Raw genomic sequence first — 26,816 nt, 5'->3', positions numbered from 1 at the left:
CACTGTACTCACATCCTACCATACCCTTGTCTGTACATTATGCCTTGAATCTATTCTTCCGCACCCAGACATCTGCTCCTTTTACTCTCTGTTCCGAACGCACTAGATGACCAGTTCTTATAGCCTTTAGTTGCACCCTTACCCTACTCCTCCTCTGTTCCTCTGGTGATGTAGAGGTTAACCCAGGCCCTGCAGCCCCAGCACCACTCCCAATCCCCAGGTGCTCTCATTTGTTGACTTATGTAACAGTAAAAGCCTTGGTTTCATGCATGTTAACATTAGAAGCCTCCTCCCTAAATTTGTTTTATTTCCTGCTTTAACCCACTCCGCCAACCCTGATGTCCTAGCCGTGTCTGAACCCCAGCTTAGGAAGGCCACCAAAAATCCTGTAGCACTAATGGGACACTGTAAAGTCCATGAAGAATAAGAGCACCTCCTCCCAGCTGCCTACTGCACTGAGGACAGAAAACACCGATAAATCTACAATAATCTATAATTTCAATAAGCATTTTTACACGGCTGTCCATGCTTTCCACCTGGCTACCCCTACCCCGGCCAACATCTCAGCACCCCCTGCAGCAACTTCCCCAAGCCCCCCCCCCCCCTCCCCCCGCTTCTCCTTCACCCAAATCCAGACAGCTGATGTTCTGAAAGAGCTGCAAAATCTGGATCCCTACAAATCAGCTGGGCTAGACAATCTCTTTCTAAAATGATCCGTCGAAATTGTTGCAACCCCTATTACTAGCCTATTCAACCTCTCTTTCGTATCGTCTGAGATCCCCAAAGATTGGAAAGCTGCAGCGGTCATCCCCCTCTTCAAAGGGGGAGACACTCTAGACCTAAACTGTTATACTCTAGACCCAAACTGTTATCCATCATGTCCTGACTTTCTAAAATCTTCAAAAACAAAGTTAATAAACAGATAACCAACCATTTCGAATCCCACCGTACCTTCTCCACTATGCAATCTGGTTTCCGAGCTGGTCATGGGTGCACCTCAGCCACGCTCAAGGTCCTAAACGATATCATAACCGGCATCGATAAAAGACAGTACTGTGCAGCCGTCTTCATCGACCTGGCCAAGGCTTTCGACTCTGTCAATCACCGCATTCTTATCGGCAGACTCAATAGCCTTGGCTTCTCAAGTGACTGCCTCGCCTGGTTCACCAACTACTTCTCAGACAGAGTTCAGTGTGTCAAATCGGAGGGCCTGTTGTCCGGACCTCTGGCAGTCTCTATGGGGGTGCCACAGGGTTCTTTTCTCGGGCCGACTCTTTTCTCTGTGTATATCAATGATGTCGCTCTTGCTGCTGGTGATTCTCTGATCCACCTCTACGCAGACGACACCATTCTGTATACTTCTGGCCCTTCTTTGGACACTGTGCTAACAAACCTCCAAACGAGCTTCAATGCCATACAACACTCCTTCCGTGGCCTTCAACTGCTTTTAAATGCTAGTAAAACTAAGTGCATGCTCTTCAACCGATTGCTGCATGCACCCTCCCGCCCGACTAGCATCACTACCACGGACGGTTCTGACTTAGAATATGTGGACAACTACAAATGCCTAGGTGTCTGGTTAGATTGTAAACTCTCCTTCCAAACTCACATTAAGCATCTCCAATCCAAAATAAAATCTAGAATCGGCTTCCTATTTCGAAACAAAGCATCCTTCACTCATGCTGCCAAACATAGCCTCGTAAAACTGAATATCCTACTGATCCTTGACTTCGGCGATGTCATTTACAAAATAGCCTCCAACACTCTACTCAGCAAACTGGATGTAGTCTATCACAGTGTCATCTGTTTTGTCACCAAAGCCCCATATACTACCCACCACTGCGACCTGTACGCTCTCGTTGGCTGGCCCTCACTACATATTCGTTGCCAAACCCACAGGCTCCAGGTCATCTATAAGTCTTTGCTAGGTAAAGCCCCGTCTTATCTCAGCTCACTGGTCACCATAGCAACACCCACCCATAGCACGCGCTCCAGCAGGTATATTTTACTGGTCATCCCCAAAGCCAACTTACTTTGGCCGCCTTTCCTTCCAGTCCTCTGCTGCCAATGACTGGAACTAATTACAAAAATCACTGAAGCTGGAGTCTTATATCTCCCTCTCTAACTTTAAGCAGCAGCTGTCAGAGCCGCTTACCGATCACTGTACCTGTACACAGCCAATCTGTATATAGCACACCTAACTACCTCATCCCCATATTGTTACTTATCCTCTTGCTCTTTTGCACCCCAGTATCACTACTTGCACATCATCCTCTGCACATCTATCACTCCAGTGTTAATGCTAAATTGTAATAATTTCTCTTCTGTGGCCTATTTATTGCCTTACCTCCCTACTCTCCTACATTTGCACACACTGTATGTAGATTTTTCTATTGTGTTATTGACTGTACGTTTGTTTATGTGTAACTCTGTGTTGTTGTTTTTGTCGCACTGCTTTGCTTTATCTTGCCCAGGTCGCAGTTGTAAATGAGAACTTGTTCTCAACTGGCCTACCTGGTTAAATAAAGGTGAAATAGAAAAAAAATGTAATGTAAAAAAAAATGCATGACAGGGGCCTAAATTTGGACAAAGATGTATTTTGAATATCTATATGTCACCACCTATGAAGTCAATGTATAACCGTTACACAAATAGCAGCTATGCATAATATTTAGTATTTTTCTGCATGATGAGGATAATTATTAAATATAGGTCCTAATGTGATATTTAAATGTAAATGTAATTTAACTAGGCAAGTCATTTAAGAACAAATTCTTATTTACAATGACGGCCAACAGTGCGTTAACTGCCTTGTTCAGGGGCAGAACGACAGCTCGGGTATTCGATCCACCAAGCTTTCATACTGGTCCAACGCTCTAACCACTAGGCCCGCCCCAGCTATCAAAGCGGGGAATAAGTTTATGCAAATTATGATTAGTTATCTCAAACTTGAGCAAAAAATGTAAAAGTGTAAAACAAAACACATGAAACAATTTAGTGTCAGAAAATCACTAAGTATTTTCATCAAATAAGAATTCCCTAAGAGAAGAATGGATTAGATATTGCTCATCACAGTAGAAAAGGTAACCCTTCGTATATACGTAATTTCGTCACCTGACGTGTTGCGTAATCAGCCAGCGCCTTTTCCCCTTGCACAATATAGGCAAGGTCGTAGCTAGCTAGCATTGCAAGGAGCCTCTCTCGCTAAAAAGATGATGTCCCTTGCCGCTCGTTCGGGGGCATTTTCCCCATACTTGCAGGCTACGAACTATGCAGTTGCTGGACCCCTCAAAGCCCTTATTCCAGGGGTGGTTGTAAAAGGAGAGAAAGTGTTGGTAGACGCGAAGAAACCTTTCCTTACCCGCGAGTCCCTGAACGGTCAGAGTCCAAAGACTGGGCCTGCAGTATCAGTTAGCATAAATGGTAAGTAGCTAAGCTAGCAGTATCTCAGGGCTAATGTTAGTAATCGAGTTGTTTGTTTTACTTGAGTCATTGACTTACGATGTTACGACGTGATATTGTATTTTACTGAAGTCCAAATGATATGCTGTGGAATCTGAGGATTGTTTCATAATTTAGCCTAGTGTTCATTAGTTTACTAATGTTAGCTGTGTAGAGTGCATTGGCTAGAAGCGGCCTAGCCAACCGGCTAGCTAACTAAGGTAGTTGACTGCGAGGTCAAGACCAACGGTTTGAACCAACAACCACAAACAACATGTTAGGTAGAAGTACAATTAATTTATCATATCGATTGGGTATAATAATATTTTAACAATTATCTAGTTAGTTAGCTAAGTAAGTTGGATGCCCATGATGAACGAGTCTAAGACATTTTAACTAGCAGGAGGAGCAGCACTGCAGTATGGGGCACAAAGACAGTATAGTTTGAAGATAGGCAGAAACTGCTTCTCCAATAGAAATCCCCGATCATGCTTATATGCGATACAATGTCGACGTTACCTAGCTAAACTCATGCGCAGAAATATGTCATTGGGTATAACACCTCATTGACTTTGCAAACGCTTTCCTGGTCTGCTTGGTCTATTTTGCAAGCGTTCCCGGAAGTCTCTCGGTGTTGCGCCTCTGGGTTAAAGAAACTATGTGACTGGAGTCTGGGGTCACAACCTGACTAGCTAACTAGCTGCTACCTTTTACTGATGTGTAGTAATGTCATATTTTGATCATTCTAGTTACAATAACATTACATAACCCATACAGGTGGGTCTTAGTGACGATAGTCAGCAGATTCCGACCCTACCGTTACACTTGTCGACACTTAGCTACACTGGGGTCAGAACGCAATCATGGCTATATTAAGACACCATGGAGCTGGCGTGCGATATAGGTCGGAAAGCTTACCTCTATGCAGGGATGGGATATGCAACTGCACTCCAAACGTTACCTTAATCCACACTGATAGATCGAGAAGGTTGAAATACTGCTCGTTTTCCCAGAACTGCCATTTTTGTCCTCATGCTAGCTAGCAGTAGCCACTGCAGCCAGTTTGCAATGGCAGTCAACCAATCAGCTTATTTTGTTGTTCAAAGTGATGTGCCATTCCATAATAGCTACTGCTAGCTAGCATGAGGACAAAACGGCAGTTTTCCGGGAAAACAAACAGTATTTCAAACCTAAGGAGACTGAAAAAATTTGGCATGGGTCTTCAGATCGTCAAAAGATTTTACAGCTGCACCATCGAGAGCATCCTGACAGATTGCATCACTGCCTGGTATGGCAACTCCTCGGCCTCCGACCGCAAGGCACTACAGAGGGTAGTGCGTACAGCCCAGTACATCACCAGGGCAAAGCTTCCTGCCATCCAGGACCTCTACCAGGCAGTGTCAGAGGAAGGCCCTAAAAATCGTCAGACTCCAGCAACCCTAGTCATAGACTGTTCTCTCTGCTACCGCACGGCAGGCGGTACCAGAGCGCCAAGTCTAGGTCCAAGAGGCTTCTACCCCCAAGCCACGACTCCTGAACAGCTAATCAAATGGTTACCGTACCTAGACTATTTGCCCCCTCGCTGCTACTCTGTTATCATTTATGCATAGCCACTTTAACAACCCTACCTGCATTTACATAATTATCTTAATTACCTCGACACCGGTGCCCCTGCACATTGACACATTGACTCTGTACCGGTACCCCCTGTATATAGCCCCGCTATTGTTATTCACTGCTTCTTTAATTATTTGTTTTTCTTATCTTACTTTTTTCTTAATTTAAGAGCTTGTAAGGTCTACACCTGTTGTATTCGGAGCATGTGACAAATACAATTTGAGATGTATCGGTGTGGATTAAGGTCAAATTGAGTACAGTGGCATATCCCATCCATACATTGAGGTACGTGGACCCATATCTTGTGCCATCTCCAGTGTCGTAATGTAACCATGTTTGCATTCTGACCCCAATGCAGCTCAGTGTAATGGTAGGGTCGGATTCTGCTGGCTAGAGTGAGTGTTTTCTTGGTCACTAGTTTAACCTTACATTTTAGCAAGGGAGTTGGTAGCTAACATGTAGGTCAAGGGTGTGTTCATTAGGCAGATTTTGTTGCAAAACGTTTTACAACAAAAAATATATTGGACAAATTCAGGAAGGTAATCGTTGCGTTTGATTCTTAAACGGTTTTCCATTGCAAGACATAATGAATACTCAGCTAATGGGCTAGCTAACTATTAGAAAGCTTGCTAGTTTGTTTGAAAGTGAAGTTTAAATACAATCTGATCATTAATTTGCTATCGAACTAGCTATTGACTTGGATGCATCTGCTTCTATAATGTGCCCTCTGGTACTTTCCTATCACATGCCATTGTCTTTCTCTTAATACTGCTTTGCTTGTTTATCTAATGGACTTGTTTTATTTTTCAGCAAAAGCTGCAGTCCGATTCGCTCACACTGACATCAAGGTGCCAGATTTCTCTGATTACCGTCGGCCTGAGTTGCTTGACCCCAAGAAATCTTCTCAGGAGAGCAGTGAGTCCAGGAAAACCTTCTCGTACCTTGTCACCGGGGCCACAGCCGTGGTTGGTGTCTACACAGCCAAGACCGTGGCCACACAGTTTATCTCTTCCATGAGTGCCTCAGCTGATGTCCTGGCCATGTCTAAGATCGAGGTCAAGCTGGGAGAGATCCCAGAGGGCAAGAATATGACCTTCAAGTGGAGGGGCAAGCCTCTGTTCATCCGCCACCGGTCTGAGAAAGAGATTGCCACCGAGGAAGCTGTGAATATGGCTGAGCTACGTGACCCCCAGCACGACAAGGACCGCGTCGCCAACCCAAAATGGATCATTGTCATTGGCGTGTGCACCCACCTGGGCTGTGTACCCATCGCCAATGCTGGTGACTATGGCGGATACTACTGTCCCTGCCATGGCTCTCACTACGATGCCTCTGGCCGCATCAGGAAAGGCCCAGCCCCACTCAACCTTGAGGTGCCCTACTATGAGTTCCCAGATGAGGACACAGTAATTGTAGGCTAAATTGTTGGACTGAGATCACAGATCAGTATGTTTCTGTCTGGCTCATTATTCCATCCATTAGCAGGCACAACCTCTGTTTCAGGGTGGTATAAATTATTGTAAGTAATAAATGTACATTTTATCCGATTGAAAACCTCTCATGTTTATTTATTTACCCAATCTCAGTTAATCTTATATTGTACCAAAATACGACCTGGGTTGTAGATGAGTAGTGGGGTTTCTTTCGCCTTTCATGGAATGGAATAGCCTACTAATAATAATTATGTTTTAATAGTGCAGGTACAAGGGGATTGACCAAGATTTTGCTGCTCAACCAAAAACGTACACCTGCTTACAGACAGTTGCCTACAATTGTGTCCGAAGGTGATTCTCAAGGTTTGATGTCATGAATGATGGCTTTATGTGCTCCGTTTCAGAGATCCAAAATCTTGGATATTGTTGGGATGATTTAGAGTGCTAGGTTCAGTTGTTTAATGGCAATATTGCATAAGGTTGTATATTTTCTTATCAAGATCACTGTTTTGCTTTGGTGGTGGTCACACAGATTAACATTACACATTCTATACCAGAAAGAAAAGGGGTCAGTGGGTGCTGACAAGGGCATTGAGTGTTTAAATTGATGCTAATGCAACAGAACAATCTTCTATTAACTCTGTATACAGATGGATAGCTCATTATGTATACTCATGTTAAGCTAATAAATGTTTCACAGAAAATCATATTCCTTTTGTGTGCTATTTACAGCTTGCAGCTCAGACTGGGTTGCAAGTGCAGTACACAGCAGCTTCTTGCCTCTAGTCTGAATGTCATTTGAACATTTCTGATGCACCTGCTAAAACAAACCTCAGATTTGCGAGTACATTTCATTTAGCTATCAGGCTGGGTTAATAACATGAACCCTCATTTGACTTTACATGCATGTCAAAACTACAGTTCGGTTCCTATAAATTAATAGTGTACATTGGTTATGTTTAAGTATAACCGCTCGAGGTGTGTCATAAGTTTGGTATGAAGAGAAGCCTGCTCTCTGAGGTGGTCTCTTGACTGAGCTCTGGTGATTAGGAGGGGAAATGGCTGCTAACCCGCCTGGCATTCCCACACTTCATTGACTATTAACTAGCTAATAATATAGTGTTTGTCTTTCTCTCTCCGGGGCCACAGAGACAAGCGATGCATAACTGCCTGTGTGCGTATTTATTTGATCCCAATGGGTTCCTTACAATGCGTGTTCAGTAAATATGATTGACATGACCTGTTACTGTTTCGGGTCAGCCTTGAAGAAATGTCCCACTTGGAATTCCACAAAGTCTCATAACTACACATGATATTGGTTGTAAATTGCTTTGTGCTGTATATTGTCAAATGAAACCGGTTTTGTGTGTGACATTGACACAGAATTCCCCACTGGCATTCATGCAGCTGATTGGTTGGTAAAACTTATGTTAGGGAGAAGGCTATATCAAATTGTCAGAATTTCAAATGAGTAATGTTGCTGGATGTTGTGCTCTCGAAAGCAGCCACATTGCGGGGAGAGCTTCTTGACAACCTTTTCACATAATATAAGTAGAGGCCTCTAACCAATGCCTTTATTTTTTTTAGCAGATTTCCCTGTATTTTGACAGACGCCTGACATGTCTTTAGGTCAAAATTGCATATTCTCCTGGGTGGAGCTACAAGGCTGAAAGGATCAGAGGAGAATAAATAATTGCTCCCAGCCAAGCCAACTTGTAGAATGCACTATTTACATATCATGTATATTAATTAGTACAATAATGGAACGTCTATTTTTAGGCCTATTTTATAGAGAAAAGAAGCAACTGCTGTAGCTTTTCAGATAGCATTCCCTGTCAACTGAAAAAAAGATCATTCCTCTGCACAATAAGGTTTCAGATTACTTTTATTTATTGTCAAACTTAAACTTCACACTATTGTATGGATGGTTTAAATATCTAATGGCTTTCGCCACAGTACAACCCCCTCACTCTGCCTTGCTGCCTGGAGTGACCTCTGTTCCTGATAGTCTGACACGCCACCTGCCCGGCCAGACACAGGCTTGCTCACTGGTGCCATGTCAACTCTGCCTGCCAGATGCGCCTTTGCCCTTCAGGTGTGATTGATATATGATTATATCACCAGGGGTGTCAGGACACCACGTCACTCTTGACATTTGAAAGCTGGATTCCCTGGTCCTGCTGTGGCACTCGTTACATCCAAAAGCGTCGAATACAACAGTGAAATGCCTACCGTACTTACAAGCCCTTAACCAACAATCCAGTTTTAAGAAAAATGTGTTAAGTAAAAATAGATAAGGAAAGCAAAATTCAATAAAAATAACAAATTAAAGAGCAGCAGTAAAATAACAGTAGCGAGGCTATAAAGCATGTCTGTAAAGCTCTCTAATGCACCTTTTTATATAATGGAACTCCTGCTTGTGTATGGACTGCTGATCTGAAGGGCTGTCATGCTACCTCATTCAGCTGACCACTTGCATTCTCAAAGCTATTCTAAGGAACACGTAAGATGCTGGCTGGGATAATTCTATTCGGCGGGGCTCAGATCCATGTAAAACGAAGGAGGTAATATACTGTTTGTATATTACTTTGCAAGTCCCTTTTTCGCAGACTACTTTGAATTCATCTCTTCAAAGCTGCATGGTGTAAGCATCTAATGTAGCGGTTGTCTGAACTCTAAGATGCTGGAGCAGTCATCTTGAAAGAGTGAAGAGGGTATCTTGCTTTTCTTCACTGACGATGGAACCAGAAAAAAGTAACAATTAGCTGCGAACTCTGATTTACTCTGCCTCAATCTGATGTGTCAAATGAACATATTAATCCTCTACTTGTCTCTAGGGTGATCAGATTATGATGAAAGATTTATTCGGATCTTGTGATTCAGTTGAACTTGTTTTGCATTACTTTGCATAGTGATAAGGAGTTTCACCATAGAAAATAGCTGGTAATTAATTTTTTCAAACTTCATTAAATCTGTGTTTTTAATGTTTCATCCCGGGCTTTGTCTCTCAGTGAACCAAAATATTTTAATTTCATTTTGAGTGATTAACTTAATTCCTCAACTATTTTCACTGGGTCCTGGTGGCAGTTTGCAACATATTTCAGACCTTGGGCAGCCTGCTACTCTGCTACTTTGTCTGTGTTCTACTTTTTGTTCCTCTTACAAGCGGAATATGCTCAGATGGTGCCACCGGTTCCTGTTGCTTGTCTACAGGCCTAGGTGAGGGGTACTACCCTTTACCTGCAGCCAGGCAGCGATCAGACCTTGCACCCTGGCTCGACCACTTTGCTCTGCCTCCACTGGAAACTTGGCACTTCCATCCTTGCTCTCATCCCAGTCACAGCTATTTTCATGACCCAACAATGGTGGAATGACCTTTCCTCTACACAGTCATGACAGCTGAGTTGATGTCCATCTTCCCATCACAGACTGAACACTCATCTCTTCAGACAGTAAGCTACATTCAATGTCTCTGCTACTTCTGACCCGTCTCTCGAATTGTGGTCATGCACTCATCCACATGTGATGCACCACTACCGAAGTACAAAAAATACAAGTGAAATGCCTGGTTTCTTTAACTTACCAAGACACTGAATGCAATGAATATTATAAGTGTGTGCGTGCGTATGGGCGCTTGCGTGTGATATATCTGTGAGGGGAAGTGTAGAAAATGTGCAATTGTTCACTCACTCTAGAAAAAAAGGCCTCACCAATCTGAATGAATGAGTGTAAATTGAGACATCACAGAAACTGTCAGATCATTAGAGGAAATTGATCTCCTCTTTTCAGCTAACTCTGCCATGTTGGTTGCAGCTGGAGTTTCATAAAACGACTGTGCCGGCGCCCGGCGGTACACGGTGCCACAAATTGAGATGAAAATGATTCTCCGGTGAGAACGGAGCGCATGGGGAGCTGTCGTGTCGGGACGGGATAATAAAGCCTAATATACGTTTATTTTTCCTCCTCATGCACTAAACCCTTTTATGCTCTCACAAGCGGCTGCTGATCTGCGGGTGTAAAGGGCCTCATTAATCCCGTCAGTCAACAACAACAGCAACAACTGAATCATCCTCTCAGTGTGCAGAAGAGGGGAACTGCTCCGGGTCAAACACAGGGGCACAGCGGCGTTGAATGAGCAATCACTGTCCTCTTATCATTTAGTTCTATCTCTTAGGGAAAAAGAAGTACTGCTCTTTGAGTGATGGGGACGTGACTCTCAGCAGGACTCTTAATGTCGTTTATATCAGTGTAACTAAAACTTCTTTGAACTCATCGCAGTTGGCATTTCCAATTAACTGCTTCTGCCATGGAGTATATAACCTACTTTTCTCTCCGGCCCATAAACAACGTATTCAGTTTAATGTATTTTAAGAAGTTTGCACTAATCTTACGATTGTAAACATTGGAACGGAATGGTGACACATTGAAGGTTTGCCAAAGGAGTTCAGAAGGACCACTGTCCATGGTTCTTGCTGCTGAGCTGTTCATGGTGCTGTCTGTGACTGTTGGTGTGGAGCTGTCCATGGTTCTTGCTGCTGAGCTGTTCATGGTGCTGTCTGTGACTGTTGGTGTGGAGCTGTCCATGGGACTTGCCACAGGACCCACCATGTGCTCTTTGAATTTTGCAACATGTGCTCTGAAAGATTAGTGGAATCTGTGTGGGTTGCTGGACAGGTAGGATGACTGACAGTGAAGGTGTTCAGGTGGTCACGTGTCAGGTGACAGCGGAATGGATGAGACTGAGGCAGGAATCCCTTTAACCATAAAGTAGTATATTTACTGAGTAGTCTGTGCTGCATAACAAAGGAAACAAAATAACATGTATCCAATCAAATTCATAATCACAAAGATCAAATCATAACAATCATTAATTATTGGATTCAACAATCCAGTTCATTAAGTCAATAGTAATCATCCGTGAGTCATTTAGGCTCGTAACTATTTATCATAAATCATGAAAGAATACAAACAGTGAATGGTTATTCAATCTATAATCCCCATTAGTTTGATATCAAAGTCGATCAGTTTTGCAAACAATGACGTTTCTCATTTCACCCTTTCAATTGTCTTCATGTGTACATGTAATTCATTTCATTACATATTAACCATATCGATTGCATAATTGGCCTATGATGATCCTTAGGGCCGAGATCATTGACAATTCACATTACACAATATGTTTGAAGCGTGCGCTCCAAGCCGCGCTCCGCGGTAATAACTATAAACAATAACTGATGGCCCACTCTCCCGATCGCAACAGATAGTTCAGATGAAAGGTAACAGAGTCGGTGGACTTACGTGGATTCGTGGACGCACAGAACTTCTGGAGCAGACGGAGTTAAGGAAGAGAAAGCAGCGAGATCAGGCGATGGCGTTTTCCTCATTTTATGGGGATGAGATCTGTCGGTCATTGCCACCTGACCTAATTATGGCGCCCCTGGCCCAGCTGAGTAAGTGGCCATGAATTAAAGGATTATTCCACCAACTCCATGGGCCTTTTCTACATGCTCTTTGAATTCTGAATTATCCCTTGTTGTGGGTGTTAGCAAGATGGCGCCGACAGAGATGGACGCCTCGCTTTGCATTCTTAGGAAACTATGCAGTTTTTTGATGTATTATTTCATACATTGTTACCCCAGGAAATCTTAAGTATTATTACATACAGCCGGGAAGAACTATTGGATATAAGAGCAACGTCAACGTACCAACATTACGACCAGGAATACGACTTTCCCATAGCGGATCCTCTGTTCGGACCACCACCCAGGACAATGGATCTGATCCCAGTAGGCGACCCAACACAATGACGCCACAGAAAGGGCAGACGGAGCGGTCTTCTGGTCAGGCTCCGTAGACGGGCACATCGCTCACCGCTCCCGAGTATACTACTCACCACTGTCTCTTGACAACAAGGTAGACGAAATTCGAGCAAGGGTTGCCTTCCAGAGAGACAGAGATTGTAACATTCTCTGTTTCACGGAAACATGGCTCACTCGGGATATGTTTCAGAGTTGGTACAGCAACCCGGTTTCTTCACTCATCGTGCCGACAGAAACAAACACTCGTGGTGTAATCATAACAACATTTTGTTATCCTTTTGTTCACCTGACCTAGAATTCCTTACAATCAAATGCCGACCGCATTTTCTACCAAGATAATTCTTTTCGAATATACACAGTATACCCCCCAAGCAGATACCTTGACGGCCCTGAAAGAACTTCACTGGACTCTATGTAAACTGGAAACCATATATCCTGGGGCTGCATTTATTGTAGCTGGGGATTTTAACAAAGCTAATCTGAAAACAAGGCTCCCTAAATTCTATCAGCATATCGAATGCGCGACTCGAGCTGGCAGCATTCTGGATCATTGCTACTCTAACTTCCACGACGCATACAGAGCCCTCCCCCGCCCTCCTTTCGGCAAATCTGATCACAACTCCATTTTGTTGCTCCCAGCCTACAGACAGAAACGAAAACAGGAAACGCCCGTGCTCAGGTCTGTTCAACGCTGGCCCGACCAATCTGATTCCACGCTTCAAGATTGCTTCGATCACGTGGACTGGGATATGTTCTGGATAGCCTCAGACAACAACATTGATGTATACGCTGACTCGGTGAGCGAGTTTATTAGCAAGTGCATCGGTGATGTTGTACCCCCGGGGACTATTAAAACCTTCCCTAACCAGAAACCGTGGATCGATGGCAACATTCGCGCAAAACTGAAAGCGTGAACCAATGCTTTTAATCATGGCAAGGCCACCGGAAACATGACCGAATACAAACAGTGCAGCTATTCCCGCCGCAAGGCAATCAAACAAGCTAAGCGTCAGTATAGAGACAAAGTAGAGTCGCAATTCAATGGCTCAAACACGAGACCTATGTGGCAGGGTCTACAGTCAATTTCAGGTTACAAAAAGAAAACCAGCCCCGTTGTGGACACCAACGTCTTGCAACCAGACAAATTAAACAACTTCTTTGCTCGCTTTGAGGACAATACAGTGCCACTGACACGGCCCGCTAACCTAAACCTGTGGGCTCTCCTTCACCGTGGCCAATGTGAGTAAAACATTTAAACGTGTTAACCCTCGCAAGGCTGCTGGCCCAGACGGCATCCCTTGCCACGTCCTCAGAGCATATGTAGGCTGGCTGGTGTGCTTATGGACATATTGAATCAATCCTTATCCCAGTCTGCTGTGCCCACATGCTTCAAGATGGCCACCATTGTTCCTGGCCCTAAGAAAGCTAAGGTAACTGAGCTAAATGACTATCGCCCCGTAGCACTCACTTCTGTCATCATGAAGTGCTTTGAGAGACTAGTCAAGGATCATATCACCTCCACCCTGCCTGATACCCTAGACCCACTCCAATTTGCCTACCGCCCCAATAGGTCCACAGACGACGCATTCGCAATCACACTGCCCTAACCCATCTGGACAAGAGGAATACCTATGTAAGAATGCTGTTCATTGACTACAGCTCAGCATTTAACACCAAAGTACCCTCCAAACTTGTCATCAAGCTCGAGACCCTGGGTCTCGACCTAGCCCTGTGCAACTGGGTCCTGGACTTTCTGACGGGCCACCCCAGGTGGTGAGGTTAGGAAACATTATCTCCACCCCGCTGATTCTCAACACTGGGGGCCCCACAAGGGTGCTTTCTTAACCCTCTCCTGTACTCCCTGTTCACCCATGACTGCGTGGCAATGCACGCCTCCAACTCAATCATCAAGTTTGCAGACGACGCTACAGTGGTAGGCTTGATTACCAACAACAACGAGACGGCCTACAGGGAGGATGTGAGGGCCTTCGGAGTGTGGTGTCAAGAAAATAACCTCTCACTCAATGTCAACAAAACAAAGGAGATGATCGTGGACTTCAGGAAACAGCAGAGGGAGCACCCCCCTATCCACATAGACGGGACAGTAGTGGAGAAGTTAGAAAGTTTTAAGTTCCTCGGCATACACATCATGGACAAACTGAAATGGTCCACCCACACAGATAGTGTGGTGAAGAAGACGCAACAGAGCCTCTTCACCCTCAGGAGGCTGAAAAAAATTGGCTTGTCACCGAAAACACTCACAAACTTTTACAGATGCACAATCGAGAGCATCCTGTCGGGCTGTATCACTATCTGGTACAGCAACTGCTCCCCCCACAACCGTAAGGCTCTCCAGAGGGTAGTGCGGTCTGTACAACACATCACCGGGGGGCAAACTACCTGCCCTCCAGGTCACCTACATCCCCCGATGTCACAGGAAGGCCAAAAAGATAATCAAGGACAATAACCACCCAAGCCACTGCCTGTTCACCCCACTATCATCCAGAAGGCGAGGTCAGTACAGGTGCATCAAAGCTGGGACCGAGAGACTGAAAAACAGCTTCTATTTCAAGGCCATCAGACTGTTAAACAGCCATCACTAACATTGAGTGGCTGCTGCCAACATACTGACTCAGATCTCTAGCCACTTTAATAATTGGATGTAATAAATGTATCACTAGTCACTTTAAACAATGCCACTTTATATCATGTTTACATACCCTCCATTACTCAAGCATTTCGCTACACTCGCATTAACATCTGCTTACCATGTGTATGTGACAAATAAAATTTGATTTGATATAGAATTGTTTTAATAAAGGCCAGTATTGCCAGTGGAATAGTGCTTTTTCCTTTTTTTAAAGTGTAGGTATGCAAGCTAATTTCTTCCAAAAAGGCAGAAAATAATTCCAGTCCCACCATAAGCCTATTTCACGCAGATAAAATTAGCTCAGTCTCACAAATTACTCTTACAAAATACATTTTAAAGCCTAACCCCAAACTCTAATTACCTGTCTCCATCTGCACCTTTGTTTAAGAAACTCAATATCTTCTCTATTTACAACATTAATGTATGCCAACTATCCACATCTACAAATACTCATACCGCCCAGACAGTTTACCAAAACCCTTCAATCGATTCTTCCAGGTTAATTCTGAAATCCATCTATATAACACAAGGCACTGCGATAACCTTCACCCTCCCAACTGCCGCACCTCACAGTCAATTCTCTCTCAGATACAGAGGTGCCATACTCTGGAATTCTTATCTTCACATTGTCAAAACATCATCATCACTTAACAACTTCAAGTGAAGACTGGGAGTCAGCCTGATGAACCAAACTACTCAGTAATCTCCTCCATACAGGCGATCTCTCATACACTCATATGCACACATTTAAACAAAATAAATATGGTTTGTTTTTCTCGTGGTTACTGATGAATTCATTTATACATTCATAATCAGTATGTTTTGTAATCTGTTTTAACAAGCCTGTTTTATTTTTCTACTTATGTATTGTATATTGCTTTTCTTGTGGTGTGGTTTTCATATAAACCCTTGGGCTTCCAACCACACCCGCACACCGTTTGTTTGTTTTTATCTGTATTGTTGTTTATCACTTGTTTTCTTGGTGCAAGTCATTTAACTTGCTATATTTCTATTTCTAACTTTCATGTGGTATTGTATTATATCTAATATGCATCTCCAGGCAAAAGGCTATTACATTCCCATTCTTAACAATTCATTGAATTATTCAGAGGTGTTGAATTCGCTAAAATATAACAGTTGAATATTTCGTTTTATATGAGACAATAGAAGAAAAAAAAATTAAAATGGAATTATGATGCGTAAAACATTTTGCATCATTGAGCAAATTGAATGAAAGCACTTAATAATGGATACTACTTGCGTATCACTGGGCATGTTTCGCAAAAGAGGCAGTTATTCCTCTCCAACACGCACAACAAATGTCTCTAATGAAGTAAAAGATTACACCCCTATCACTGAAATGACAGTAAGCTATTCAACCCTCCTTCCTGCTAAGGAAGCTCAAACAACTATGGTTCCTTATACAGAGCCTCCAGAAAGAATTCACACCCCTTGACTTTATCTACATTTTGCTGTGTTACAGTCTGAATTTAAAATTCATTAAATTGAGATTTTGGGGTCACTGGCCTACACACAATACCCCATAATGTGAAAGTGGAAATATGTTTTTAGAAATGTTTACAAATTAATAAAAAATGAAAACCTGAAATGTCTTGGGTCAGTAACTATTCAAACCCTTTGTTATGGCATGCCTAAATAAGTTCAGGAGCATACTAAATTGTATGGACTCACTCTGTGTGCAATAATAGTGTTTAACATGATTTTTGAATGATTGCCTCATCTCCGTACACCACACATACAATTAATTATCTGTAAGGTCCCTCAATCAAGCAGTGAATTTCAAACAGATTCAACCAAAAAGACCAGGGTTTTCTAATTGGTAAAGGGCACAAATTGCTGGATGGGTGAATATTTTAAGCAGACACTGAATATCCCTTTGAGCATGGTGAAGTTATGAATTACACTTTGGATGGTGTATCAATACACCCAGTCACTACAAAGATGCAGGTGTCCTTCCTTATTCACTTGTCGGAGAGGAAGGAAACTGCTCTAGGATTTCACCATGAGGCCAATGGTGACTTTTACGGAGTTATAGAATTTAATGGCTGTGATAGATAACTAAGGATGGATCAACAACATTGTAGTTACTCCACAATACTAACCTAATTGACATAGTGAAAAGAAGGAAGCCTGTACAGAATAAAATATCCATAAACATGCATCCTGTTTGCAACAAGGAAATAAAGTAATACTGCAAAAAAAATTGTAAAAGCAATTAACTTTTTGTCCTCAATACAAAGTGTTATTTTTAGGGCAAATCCAATACAACACGTTACTGAGTACCATATCATGTTATGGGTATGCTTGTAATCGTTAAGGACTGGGGAGTTTTTCAAGATAAAAAATAAACGTAATGGAGCTAACCACAGGCAAAATCCTAGAGGAAAACCTGGTTCAGTCTGCTTTCCACCAGACACTGGGAGATTAATTCACCTTTCAGCAGGACAATAACCTAACACACAAGGCCAACTCTATTTACACTAGAGTCGCTTACCAAGAAGACAGTGAATGTTCCTGATTTGCCGAGTTACAGTTTGATCTGAAAATAGTTGTCTAGCAATGATCAACAGCCAATTTGAATGATTTTGAAAAGAACATAGGGCAAATGTTGCACAATACAGCTGTGGAAAGCTCTTAGAGACCTACCCAGAAAGACTCACAGCTGTAATCACTGCCAAAGGTGATTCTAACATGTATTGACTCAGGGGGTTGAGTACTTTATAATCAAGATACTGTATATTAGTGTTTTTTCATTAGTATTTTGTGTAGATCATTGATACATAAAATACAATTAAATCCATTTGAATCCCACTTTGTAACACAACAAAATGTGGAAAAAGTCAAGGGGTATGAATACTTTTCGGAAGGCACTGTAAATGGAAAATCTGCCTAAACTAACATGACCGCAAATAAACTGCAATGAAAACTCATCTAGCCATAGATCTCTCATCTGAGGAAGTTTTGAATTGGCAGACTTTTGTAAGACTATTAACATTTTCGTGACAGACAATTGCATGGTTGTAAAGCAGACAAGCTTGAGGGCAGAGATGTTCGTGGTTCAGAGATAGTGTTTCCTTCTCTATGTGGCCTTGTAGAAGTGGATCACTAGGCTCGGGCCAACACTTTTCTGCTTCGATGCCAGTGACATGCTAAAACCTTTGTGTCACTGGTCTCCCCCTTTGAGAAGGTGATCAATCACCCCAGCGAGGCGACAGGTGGGTGGATGAGACATACATGTACCTCTGCCCGCTGTCTGGGAGTCAGAGCAGCTGTGCTCTCATCTCGGAGGGAGCGGGGCACAGGACTGTCATATGGAGGATGAGGTGGGGAAGAGCCAGACAGATGCACAGGCTAGGGGTTAGCACATCTGCTATGGCAGCGGTGGCGTGGTCAAATATATTTTTCTGTATGGATGCTGGCAGAGGCAATCTGGTTTTTATGATTCACAGATTCATCATGGGCAGCCTCTTCTGTTCAGTGGCTGCCTGGCAGTGCTGGTCAGGTGGTGTGTTTACAGATCTTAGGTACAGACTAGAGCAGCATATCATGGAAGACAAGCTGCAACATGGCCCATCTGTCATGAGAATATATTACCTGAAAAGACATGTTTACTTTTGCTTCAATTTTATGTCAGTAATTTATGATGTTTTGTCTGAATTAACATATTGTAGAATTTGAGTAAAGTAGGCTTGGAGGAAACGTTTTGGGGGACAGGCACATCATTATATGTTTTATTACTTACTGTCAGCTAGAACATATGGTATATTATGCATTATAGAAATGTGTCTTTAAGATTCCCAGATGGTACACACTGCATCCTTAGTAGGTAAAAATGCATCATATGTTTATTATTATGTGTTTTGTGTGTGACTAAATAGAGGAAAATGTCATTCCAAATGTATTTTATTTTGTTTTGCTTGCTACATACGGTGCATTGTCATTTTAGAGCCACTTGTTTTTGTGTTCAGTATTTTGTAGAATGTAATCACACACAGTTCCAAGAAATGGACCCGGATCAACTTCATTCATTAATTTTTCACAGAAGTTGTGGATTTTTTTCTCGACAGGTCTCTTTTTCAGCATGTTGGGGTTTCTCTTAGCCTCCAACAAACTGCAGAGGGTGCAGAACAGGTTGAGTTAGGAGGCATTCATCTGAGAGAGGTTGATGAGAAGTAGGTTCCACACCGCTTCTCAAAGAAACATATAAATATGTCACACTGTTGGACATTTTCTCATTTTCCACTTGCTTTCTTATGAAAAACTCCCTCTAACAGAAGACTGAAGTCATGACCATTGGAAATAGATAAGACATGTACTGTATATCAGATATATATGCTGAATACCAAACCTGCTATGCTTAGCATTTTTCTCAGAGGGGGTATATATCTTGTACAAGCACAACAATATATCTATTTACAAGCCTGGGATATTTCCTTCCATTCTGAGGCCTGTCATTTCTCCTCTGGTTTCTCCTCCCTCTCATCACTTTGGCTACACAGATTTAATTGGTAATCTAAATTAACTCACAACTTTTCCCCGGCCCATATCTGCACTGCCCAGAGCATTCAGAGAACTCGCTCTCTTTTAATTATGCATGCTCGTTTCTGCAGTAATCATTAAACACTGATAAAACATCTGGATGATAAATGGAGGGTCTTTACCAAATCCAACTCGTGAATGCCACCCTCATTGGTTTAACACATTGTTATGATCAATGTTTGTAGACTACTGTAATGCATTTATATTCCTTTGTCAACATGATTGAATACAATGAGGAAACAAATAGAGTTTAGTTGGAGACACAGGTGAACAACAACCACATAAAATGTTTGCGTTGTTTAATCAGGAAGCGAGAGGAACTTCTACTGTATGATAGGGAAAACTGTAATGAACACAAGGGGAGACTGAGCTGGTTTCAAGTGCAGGGCACAGGAGGTGTTTATTGCAGAGGACCACAGGAGGAGGCAGGTAGCTGGGTCCAGGGGCAGGCAGAAGGTCATACACAGGGGGTCCAAAAGGCCAACAGTACAGGCAGGGAGAAGGCTAGTAACATAGTCCAGGAGATCAGGCAATAGGTAGATAACAGGAAATTCAACAGGCTAAAGTACAGGCAGGGAATAGGCAAAAGGCGCCGTTAGTGAAGCAGGCAAAAACTGTCATAAACAGGAGGAGTAAATCACAGGCAAACCAGCACTCTGAAAGACGTGTGTCACAAAACAAACAATACCTCACATTGATGGGGTGCAAAGAACTAAACTAAATAGTGTGTAATAATGACATACAGGTGTGTGAACAGGTGATTAGATTCCAGGTGATTGGGATCTGGAGAGTGAGCTGCGTTCAGGGGATCTAGGTGTTTGAGGGTGTGAGTTGGAAGCAGGCGTTACAAAAACAAGGCTTAGTACATTTGTTCCTCACTGCTCTATTACAATAACTAATTACACATGTGATCATTGCGCCTGTATGCAGATTCTGTTTTCAAATACACACACACAAACACACACACACACACAATCACACACACACATGCACATTCACACACACACCATGTCTGCCCTGTCCTGCCAGCTGTGTGAGGCTGTTGTTTTAACAGTAATCATTTGATTATATGTTCCTTGTGTCAGTAAATATAGTTATTAAAGAACATTAGCATATTCTAACAGGGACAGCCTGCTTAAACTCTCCTCTCTAGACCACTAGGTGAACCTGTCTGTCCATTTAGCAGCCATCTTCACAAGCACTCTGCACTCTTTCATAGGTGTGTTGACAGACCTTCAAATGTAACGTCCATTAAGATAAATATTGTTATTAGCAAGGACAATAGCAATACATACAATCTACTAACTTTACTGTAGGTTATGTTTGTTAATCTGAGGGCCTAATTTACTCTTCAAACAAGTGATTCAAATGACAATTTAAGTGCTAAGGACATTATAATGTAACACTTATTTTGTGAATGAAAGTGGATCTCAGTTCCTGCAAACAAAACCAACAATTTTTGTGGTCTACACTTAAACTTGGCGGTGACATACTGTCCCCACGAGTGACAGAACACTGAGCTAATCATGGCGCAACTAGAGAACATTACCAACACCTACGCTTTGTATTTTCTGCTGGCGGCCCCACCATCACAGAAAGCACTGAGCTAGACTGAAGCGTCTGCATTTTGGAGCATTTTGGTGCCAACTCAAGAAAGCAAAAAAGAGACCGTGTTTGTATTAACTCAATGATTTTTTTAAATGACTTTGTTTGCAAGCTGATATGCGACATGTATTAATGCCAAAATAACATGCAAAACCGGTAAGCCCCGCCCCCCCCAAAAAAAAATGTGGGGCTCAAAACAGGTGAATGACGGGTCATTACTAATCCTAAGGTAATGATGGGAAGAAAGAGATGTATGCCTAAATTGTTTAATATGAAACCAAGGCTTTGTAGCATAGACTATAGTAAACCATGGCTGGCTTTGGTTACATTCTGCCACAACAGTAATGTGCCAGCTATATGAGGGGATAGTAGGCCTAGTTGGGCAAGTTAATATGCACATGATGGAAGTTAAAGGTAAAACATACAGTTATAGTCGACTGATAACTAAAACTAAGAAGGATAAAGTGACTAAAATGGAACTAAGACTAAAAGGTATTTTAGTCATAAAGACTTAAGAATAAATCTAAAATAGCTGACAAAATTAGCACTGCCATCCAGGTTGTTGTACATAGCATGATCATTCACAGACTTGAGGGAAATAAAACCATGCCAAATATGATTGTATTTCTCCATACTGTGCATCCCGTACAGTAATTTGGTGTGCACAATTACCGATATCTATGCATAAGAAAATGTATGTGCTCAAGTAGAAGTGCTAAGTAGAAGCTGTATTGATGTGGAGATCCTGTGTGTCTGTTATTCAGATGCTGTCACTTCAGGCAACACCTCCTCCAACAATCAATAACCCACCCACCTGGGAACTCTGCTGCTGCAAAGAACGCTAGAAAGGGGGGGGTGGAGAGAGATCTTCTAGAGCAATGACGCATCTGTATTAAAGGCAACAGATGCCTGCTGTAATGGAAACCTGCTACAATGGATACCTACTGCAATGGAAACATACTGTAATGGATACTTGCTATACTGGAAACCTGCTGCAATGGATACCTGCTTCAATGGATACCTGCTGTAATGGAAACCTGCTGCAATGGATACCTACTGTAATGGTTACGTGCTGTAATGGATACCTGCTGTAATGGAAACCTTCTCTAATCGATACCTGCTGTAATGGAAACCTGCTGCAATGGATACCTACTGTAATGGTTACGTGCTGTAATGGATGCCGGCTGTAATGGAAACCTTCTCTAATCGATACCTGCTGTAATGGAAACCTGCTGCAATGGATACCTACTGTAATGGTTACGTGCTGTAATGGATGCCGGCTGTAATGGAAACCTTCTCTAATCGATACCTGCTGTAATAGAAACATGATCTAATGGATACCTGCTGTGAGGTTTTGAGTGGATGTGCCTTTGTTTGCATTTGTGTTGTTTTTTTACTTCAAAGGGAATACAGGTTTATTTGTTATTATTGAAAAGCACCGGAGGGGTAAAAATATGGATACTGAAAATCAATAAATACCTACCAGAGCCCAATAAGTAAATAAATAATTTAAGCCCAATTATCCTTTTTGACTAGGGTGTATAACACATGGAGGTGATGAGGCCTTGTAATGGATTTCCTCTTCGTCTGAGGAGGAGTAGCAAGGATCGGACCAATGTGCAGCGTGTTACGTATCCATAATATCATTTAATCGAGAATGAATACAAAATACAAAAGAACAAGAGAATAAATGGAAAAAACAGAAACAGTCCCATATGGTGCAAACACTAACACAGGAAACAATCACCCACAAAACACAATAGAAAACAGGCTACCTAAATATGGCTCCCAATCAGAGACAACAACTGACACCTGCCTCTGATTGAGAACCATACTAGGCCAAACACATAGAAATATAAATACAGAACAAAACATAGAAAAAACAACATAGAATGCCCACCCCAACTCACGCCCCGACCAAACTAAAATAAAGACATAAAAAAGGATCTAAGGTCAGAACGTGACAGGCCTAGTGATCTCAGTCAGGAGTACTGTGGCACAGGGTCTGCTACCATGGCCTTTCAACACTGTGGCGCTTCCATCTCCACAAGGAAACAATTCTCCTTCACAGGGCTCTCTATGCAAAACATTTGGAGACTATGCAAAATATTCTGTTAATTAACTTACAAAGGGAGCTGTATACATCAATATTCCATCACCCCGCTTTAGTTCTGATATAATTTTTTTTATAATCTAAGGCTTTTAAGAGGCTTCATAGTCTTACCAAAGCAGCTTTCCAAGATTCTATATGACTGACTCTTACACTCACTCTTTTAGCTTACATTTACAGAGAGCTCATCATACCTTTTGAGCGGGATTGAGTTACAGTATGTACCATGAGTACATTTTGATAAAGACTTTCTAAAAAATAAAAAAAAACAGTACCTATCTTTGTCTAATTATGTTTTTCAATCATTTAATTTTCTCAGTCGTGTCATGAAAAGACGACACATTGCAATTACTGGTATTGCAGTCATCAGCAACGCTGTGGGTGGGACTGTGTGTGTACTCCCAAATTGTGTGTGTGTTATGCAATATGTGTATGCATGTTGCTGTTTCATAACAATCATTCCTCACATGGAGGGTGCATTATTGTTTCATCATGAGGACATTAACATGATGGAAAACTGTGACAGATGTGTGCGGATCATTTAAATATTAGTCATGTAACTGCAAATTAAATGTCATTTTGATTTCCCACAGTGACTGCCAACGGACCAATAGGCACAGGGGCAATAATCAAAATGCATGCTAAGCCATTCGTCAAGGGCCGTGTCAGAGACCTCCGTTTCAGCACTCTCAGCATCCAAAAGACACTAATTAGTAAACCCTCTGTGCTTTCAAGATAAAACAGAGTCAGAAAATGCTTATTATTCTAGCTAGAAGAATTAATTTTTTTATTCACTTCTCACACAGCAAGACTGTGGCATGCACTGTGTTAAATGTGTCATACCGGTATGTTGGGTGCAAGCGAAAGCAAAAGAGCGAGAGAGCGAGAGAGAAAGATTAAAAAGAGAGGGTGGTCAGATACAGTTGATTTCAAATTGTAGGGTCTCACAGTCACAATGTGTTTGATTATACAGGAAGGGATGTTCAATCAAACCATCCCATTTAACCCAGTCAAGGATATCAAAGAGGTTAATGCCTGTTTGCGTGAGGCTGATGCCGTGCAGGTGTTTGTACACATGCATATACACACACTCTCATTCAAATGCACACACGTGCACATACACATACACAGACACACACACATGTAAATAGTGCCATACATGCACTCAAACATATTCAATTGGACTTGCTGAGTTTTTTTGTTGTTGCATTGTTGTCTTCTGTTTTCCTTTGTCTTTTTTCTCTTTTGTTCATTTTGTTGATTGTTGGTGCATTGGGAGAATGGAATTATTTGATTACATTTTTCTGGGGGGGGGGGGGGGCTGTGGGGGGGGGGGGGGTCTCGGATGGTTGAGGGGCAGCTCTTGGGGAACTGTGGGGGGATCTTGGAGGGCTGGTGGCCTGGCGGTTGGGAGCTTGGGCCGGTGGCTGATAGGTCGCTGGTTCAGGTCCCCGTTTTTGACCTTGTGAGAGATCTGTCGACGTGCCCTTGAGCAGGGCGTTGACCCTGGTTGTATTCTGGGTCACTCTGGATGGGAGTCTGTTAGATGACTAATGTGATGTAGATGTTGAGCAGCTTCACTGCAAGTAGATTGTATGTTTTCATATTCTATAAAATAAAAAAATATAAAAAATAAGAGACCAACTTCACCAGTATCAGATAGTACTCTCTCTATGACATTTTATTTTGTTAATCACATTTTCAAATCCCACTTTCTGTAATGTATGCAGCAACATTTGCCTCTGCTGCGTGTGGGGATTTAGGTTAGATAATTTTTTTTACTAATATCATGGAGCATTTGTCAAATATTGTCAAAGCACATTTATTTAGTTGCCAAAGTAGGAAATGAATGCAGTCTGTCTCATATTCCGCAGCATGGTGTAGGTCTTTGTGTTCTTGTGTTTATGCTTATGCGTGCATGTGTTTGTGTGATTGAGCTTGGAAGAACTGATCCCACAGTGCCTGTCACCCACACCTCATAAATATCCTATCAGATGTGTTCCCTTGTCGGCTTGAATATGTTTTTGTTTTTTTGCATCGAACGTCACGGATTCCTAATGAGGCATTCAACAAAAAGACAATTTTGTTTTGTCAGATGTGATGCTTACCACACTGAGATGGCACTGTTGTGAAAACAGATTTTGTCCCACTTAAAGCGGTTTCACATCTTAAAAACAAGAACTTCATTGTACTAGACTAGCCGTTGTTTTCCAATGGCGGGAGAGCGCATGCAGCAGCTCTTAAGGGTTGCACTTACCTAAGCAACGTGTGGCACAGCACTTTAGGACGGGTTCCAAACCATTTGAACTCACCGCTATGCAGTCACCAAAATAAAACTAAAGCCCCCCCCCCCCCCCCCCCCCCCCCCCACACACACATGTGTATAATGTGCAAAGAAAGACCATATCAACATTTTGCTCAATCACCCTCCAGCTAATACAGCTGCATCCAATGAAAATGTCACTGGTGCTCAAGGTATGAAGATGTTTTCCTTGCAAATAGTCACCTGTACAAGGGTTGGACTGACATGCCTCTGACAGTGCCAACACGAGCTACAGAGGATCATTTGAGATGCATAGACTCTAGCTCAATCCAAATATACAGACAAAGACTGTAGACTCTAGCCCAAATATACAGGCAAATAGTGTATACAAACAACACGTTGCCAGGTGCCGTATATACAGAGTATGGTGTGTGTATCACAGGAGGTTAGTGGCACCTTAATTGGGGAGGACAGGTTCGTGGTAACAGCTGGAACGGAATGAGTAGAATGGTATCAAAGACATGGGTTCCATGTGTTTGATGCCATTTCATTCGCTCCTTTCCAGCCATTATTATGAGCCGTCCTCCCCTCAGCAGCCTGACTGGTGTGTGTGCCTGTATTGAGGATGGGATTGGGATGTTCCAGGTATGTGGAGGTATATACTGTATGTATGTGTGTGTTATCTTCAGTTGGATGAATCACACGGCCGAAAGAATATATGCTATGTAAATGCTATGTCCCTAAAGTAAGGTGTAAAATGTAATTACCTTGTGATGAAGGAGCATGCCCCACAGCTATTCTACTAATGCTGTGATTTTTCAATAAGCGTTTCTAATTCAGGAAATATTATTTATATATTATTAGAAACTTAAAGATGGGTGGGACAAAGTGCTTTGAGTTCACTCCATAAATGTATTTCCACTTTGATACTGCATGAGTAATAAAGAACCAATCAATAAGGTAATCTACTTCTCAGCAGGACATATTTGAAAGTACTTGCTTTGCAAAAGTTATTTCAAAAAGTTAACTTGGATGTCTTTCTTTTGGGGGGGGGGGGGATAAATACCCCAGTGAGCACGTATCCTCAATTTCAATTACCTGAGAGCATTACGCAGGCGGTCACCCATTCACCTGTGATACATTTCAACTTATTCCCAATAGCACTGGCAAGGGTGCCATTTCCTGTGAGTGGACAGCAACATCAAAGTCCAATGAAGGTTATGTGGGTGTAATGGTATGAAATGTGAGGGTCTTTTTCTATTCTCAGAACTCCCTCATTTGTTCCATTCTTTGTATTATATTTCATTATTCCATGGAT

At 42.3% G+C, this 26,816-nt stretch overlaps 1 protein-coding gene across 1 annotated transcript; it reads left to right on the top strand.

Moving 5' to 3' along the window:
- The first annotated feature begins 2,994 nt into the window (after positions 1 to 2,994).
- LOC139576209 (cytochrome b-c1 complex subunit Rieske, mitochondrial-like) lies at positions 2,995 to 6,612 on the top strand. The gene is made up of 2 exons (XM_071401988.1): positions 2,995 to 3,423; positions 5,869 to 6,612. Exons 1-2 carry the CDS (start codon positions 3,213 to 3,215, stop codon positions 6,477 to 6,479), a joined length of 822 nt encoding a protein of 273 aa, XP_071258089.1. The 5' UTR covers positions 2,995 to 3,212; the 3' UTR covers positions 6,480 to 6,612.
- Positions 6,613 to 26,816: the final 20,204 nt, after the last annotated feature.

The sequence above is a fragment of the Salvelinus alpinus genome, chromosome 5 (assembly GCF_045679555.1).
Source record: "Salvelinus alpinus chromosome 5, SLU_Salpinus.1, whole genome shotgun sequence".
Taxonomy (NCBI): Eukaryota; Metazoa; Chordata; class Actinopteri; order Salmoniformes; family Salmonidae; genus Salvelinus; species Salvelinus alpinus.
Note: the sequence above shows the minus strand (reverse complement) of the source record. Positions and strands in the feature narration are given on the sequence as shown.

What these genes read in the sequence shown, in the direction of transcription:
- LOC139576209 (XM_071401988.1), top strand. Translation starts at nt 3,213, where the DNA reads ATGATGTCCCTTGCCGCTCGTTCGGGGGCATTTTCCCCATACTTGCAG. An exon ending in AGTATCAGTTAGCATAAATG is followed by an intron (nt 3,424 to 5,868) that starts GTAAGTAGCTAA and finishes TTTATTTTTCAG; the next exon opens with CAAAAGCTGCAGTCCGATTC.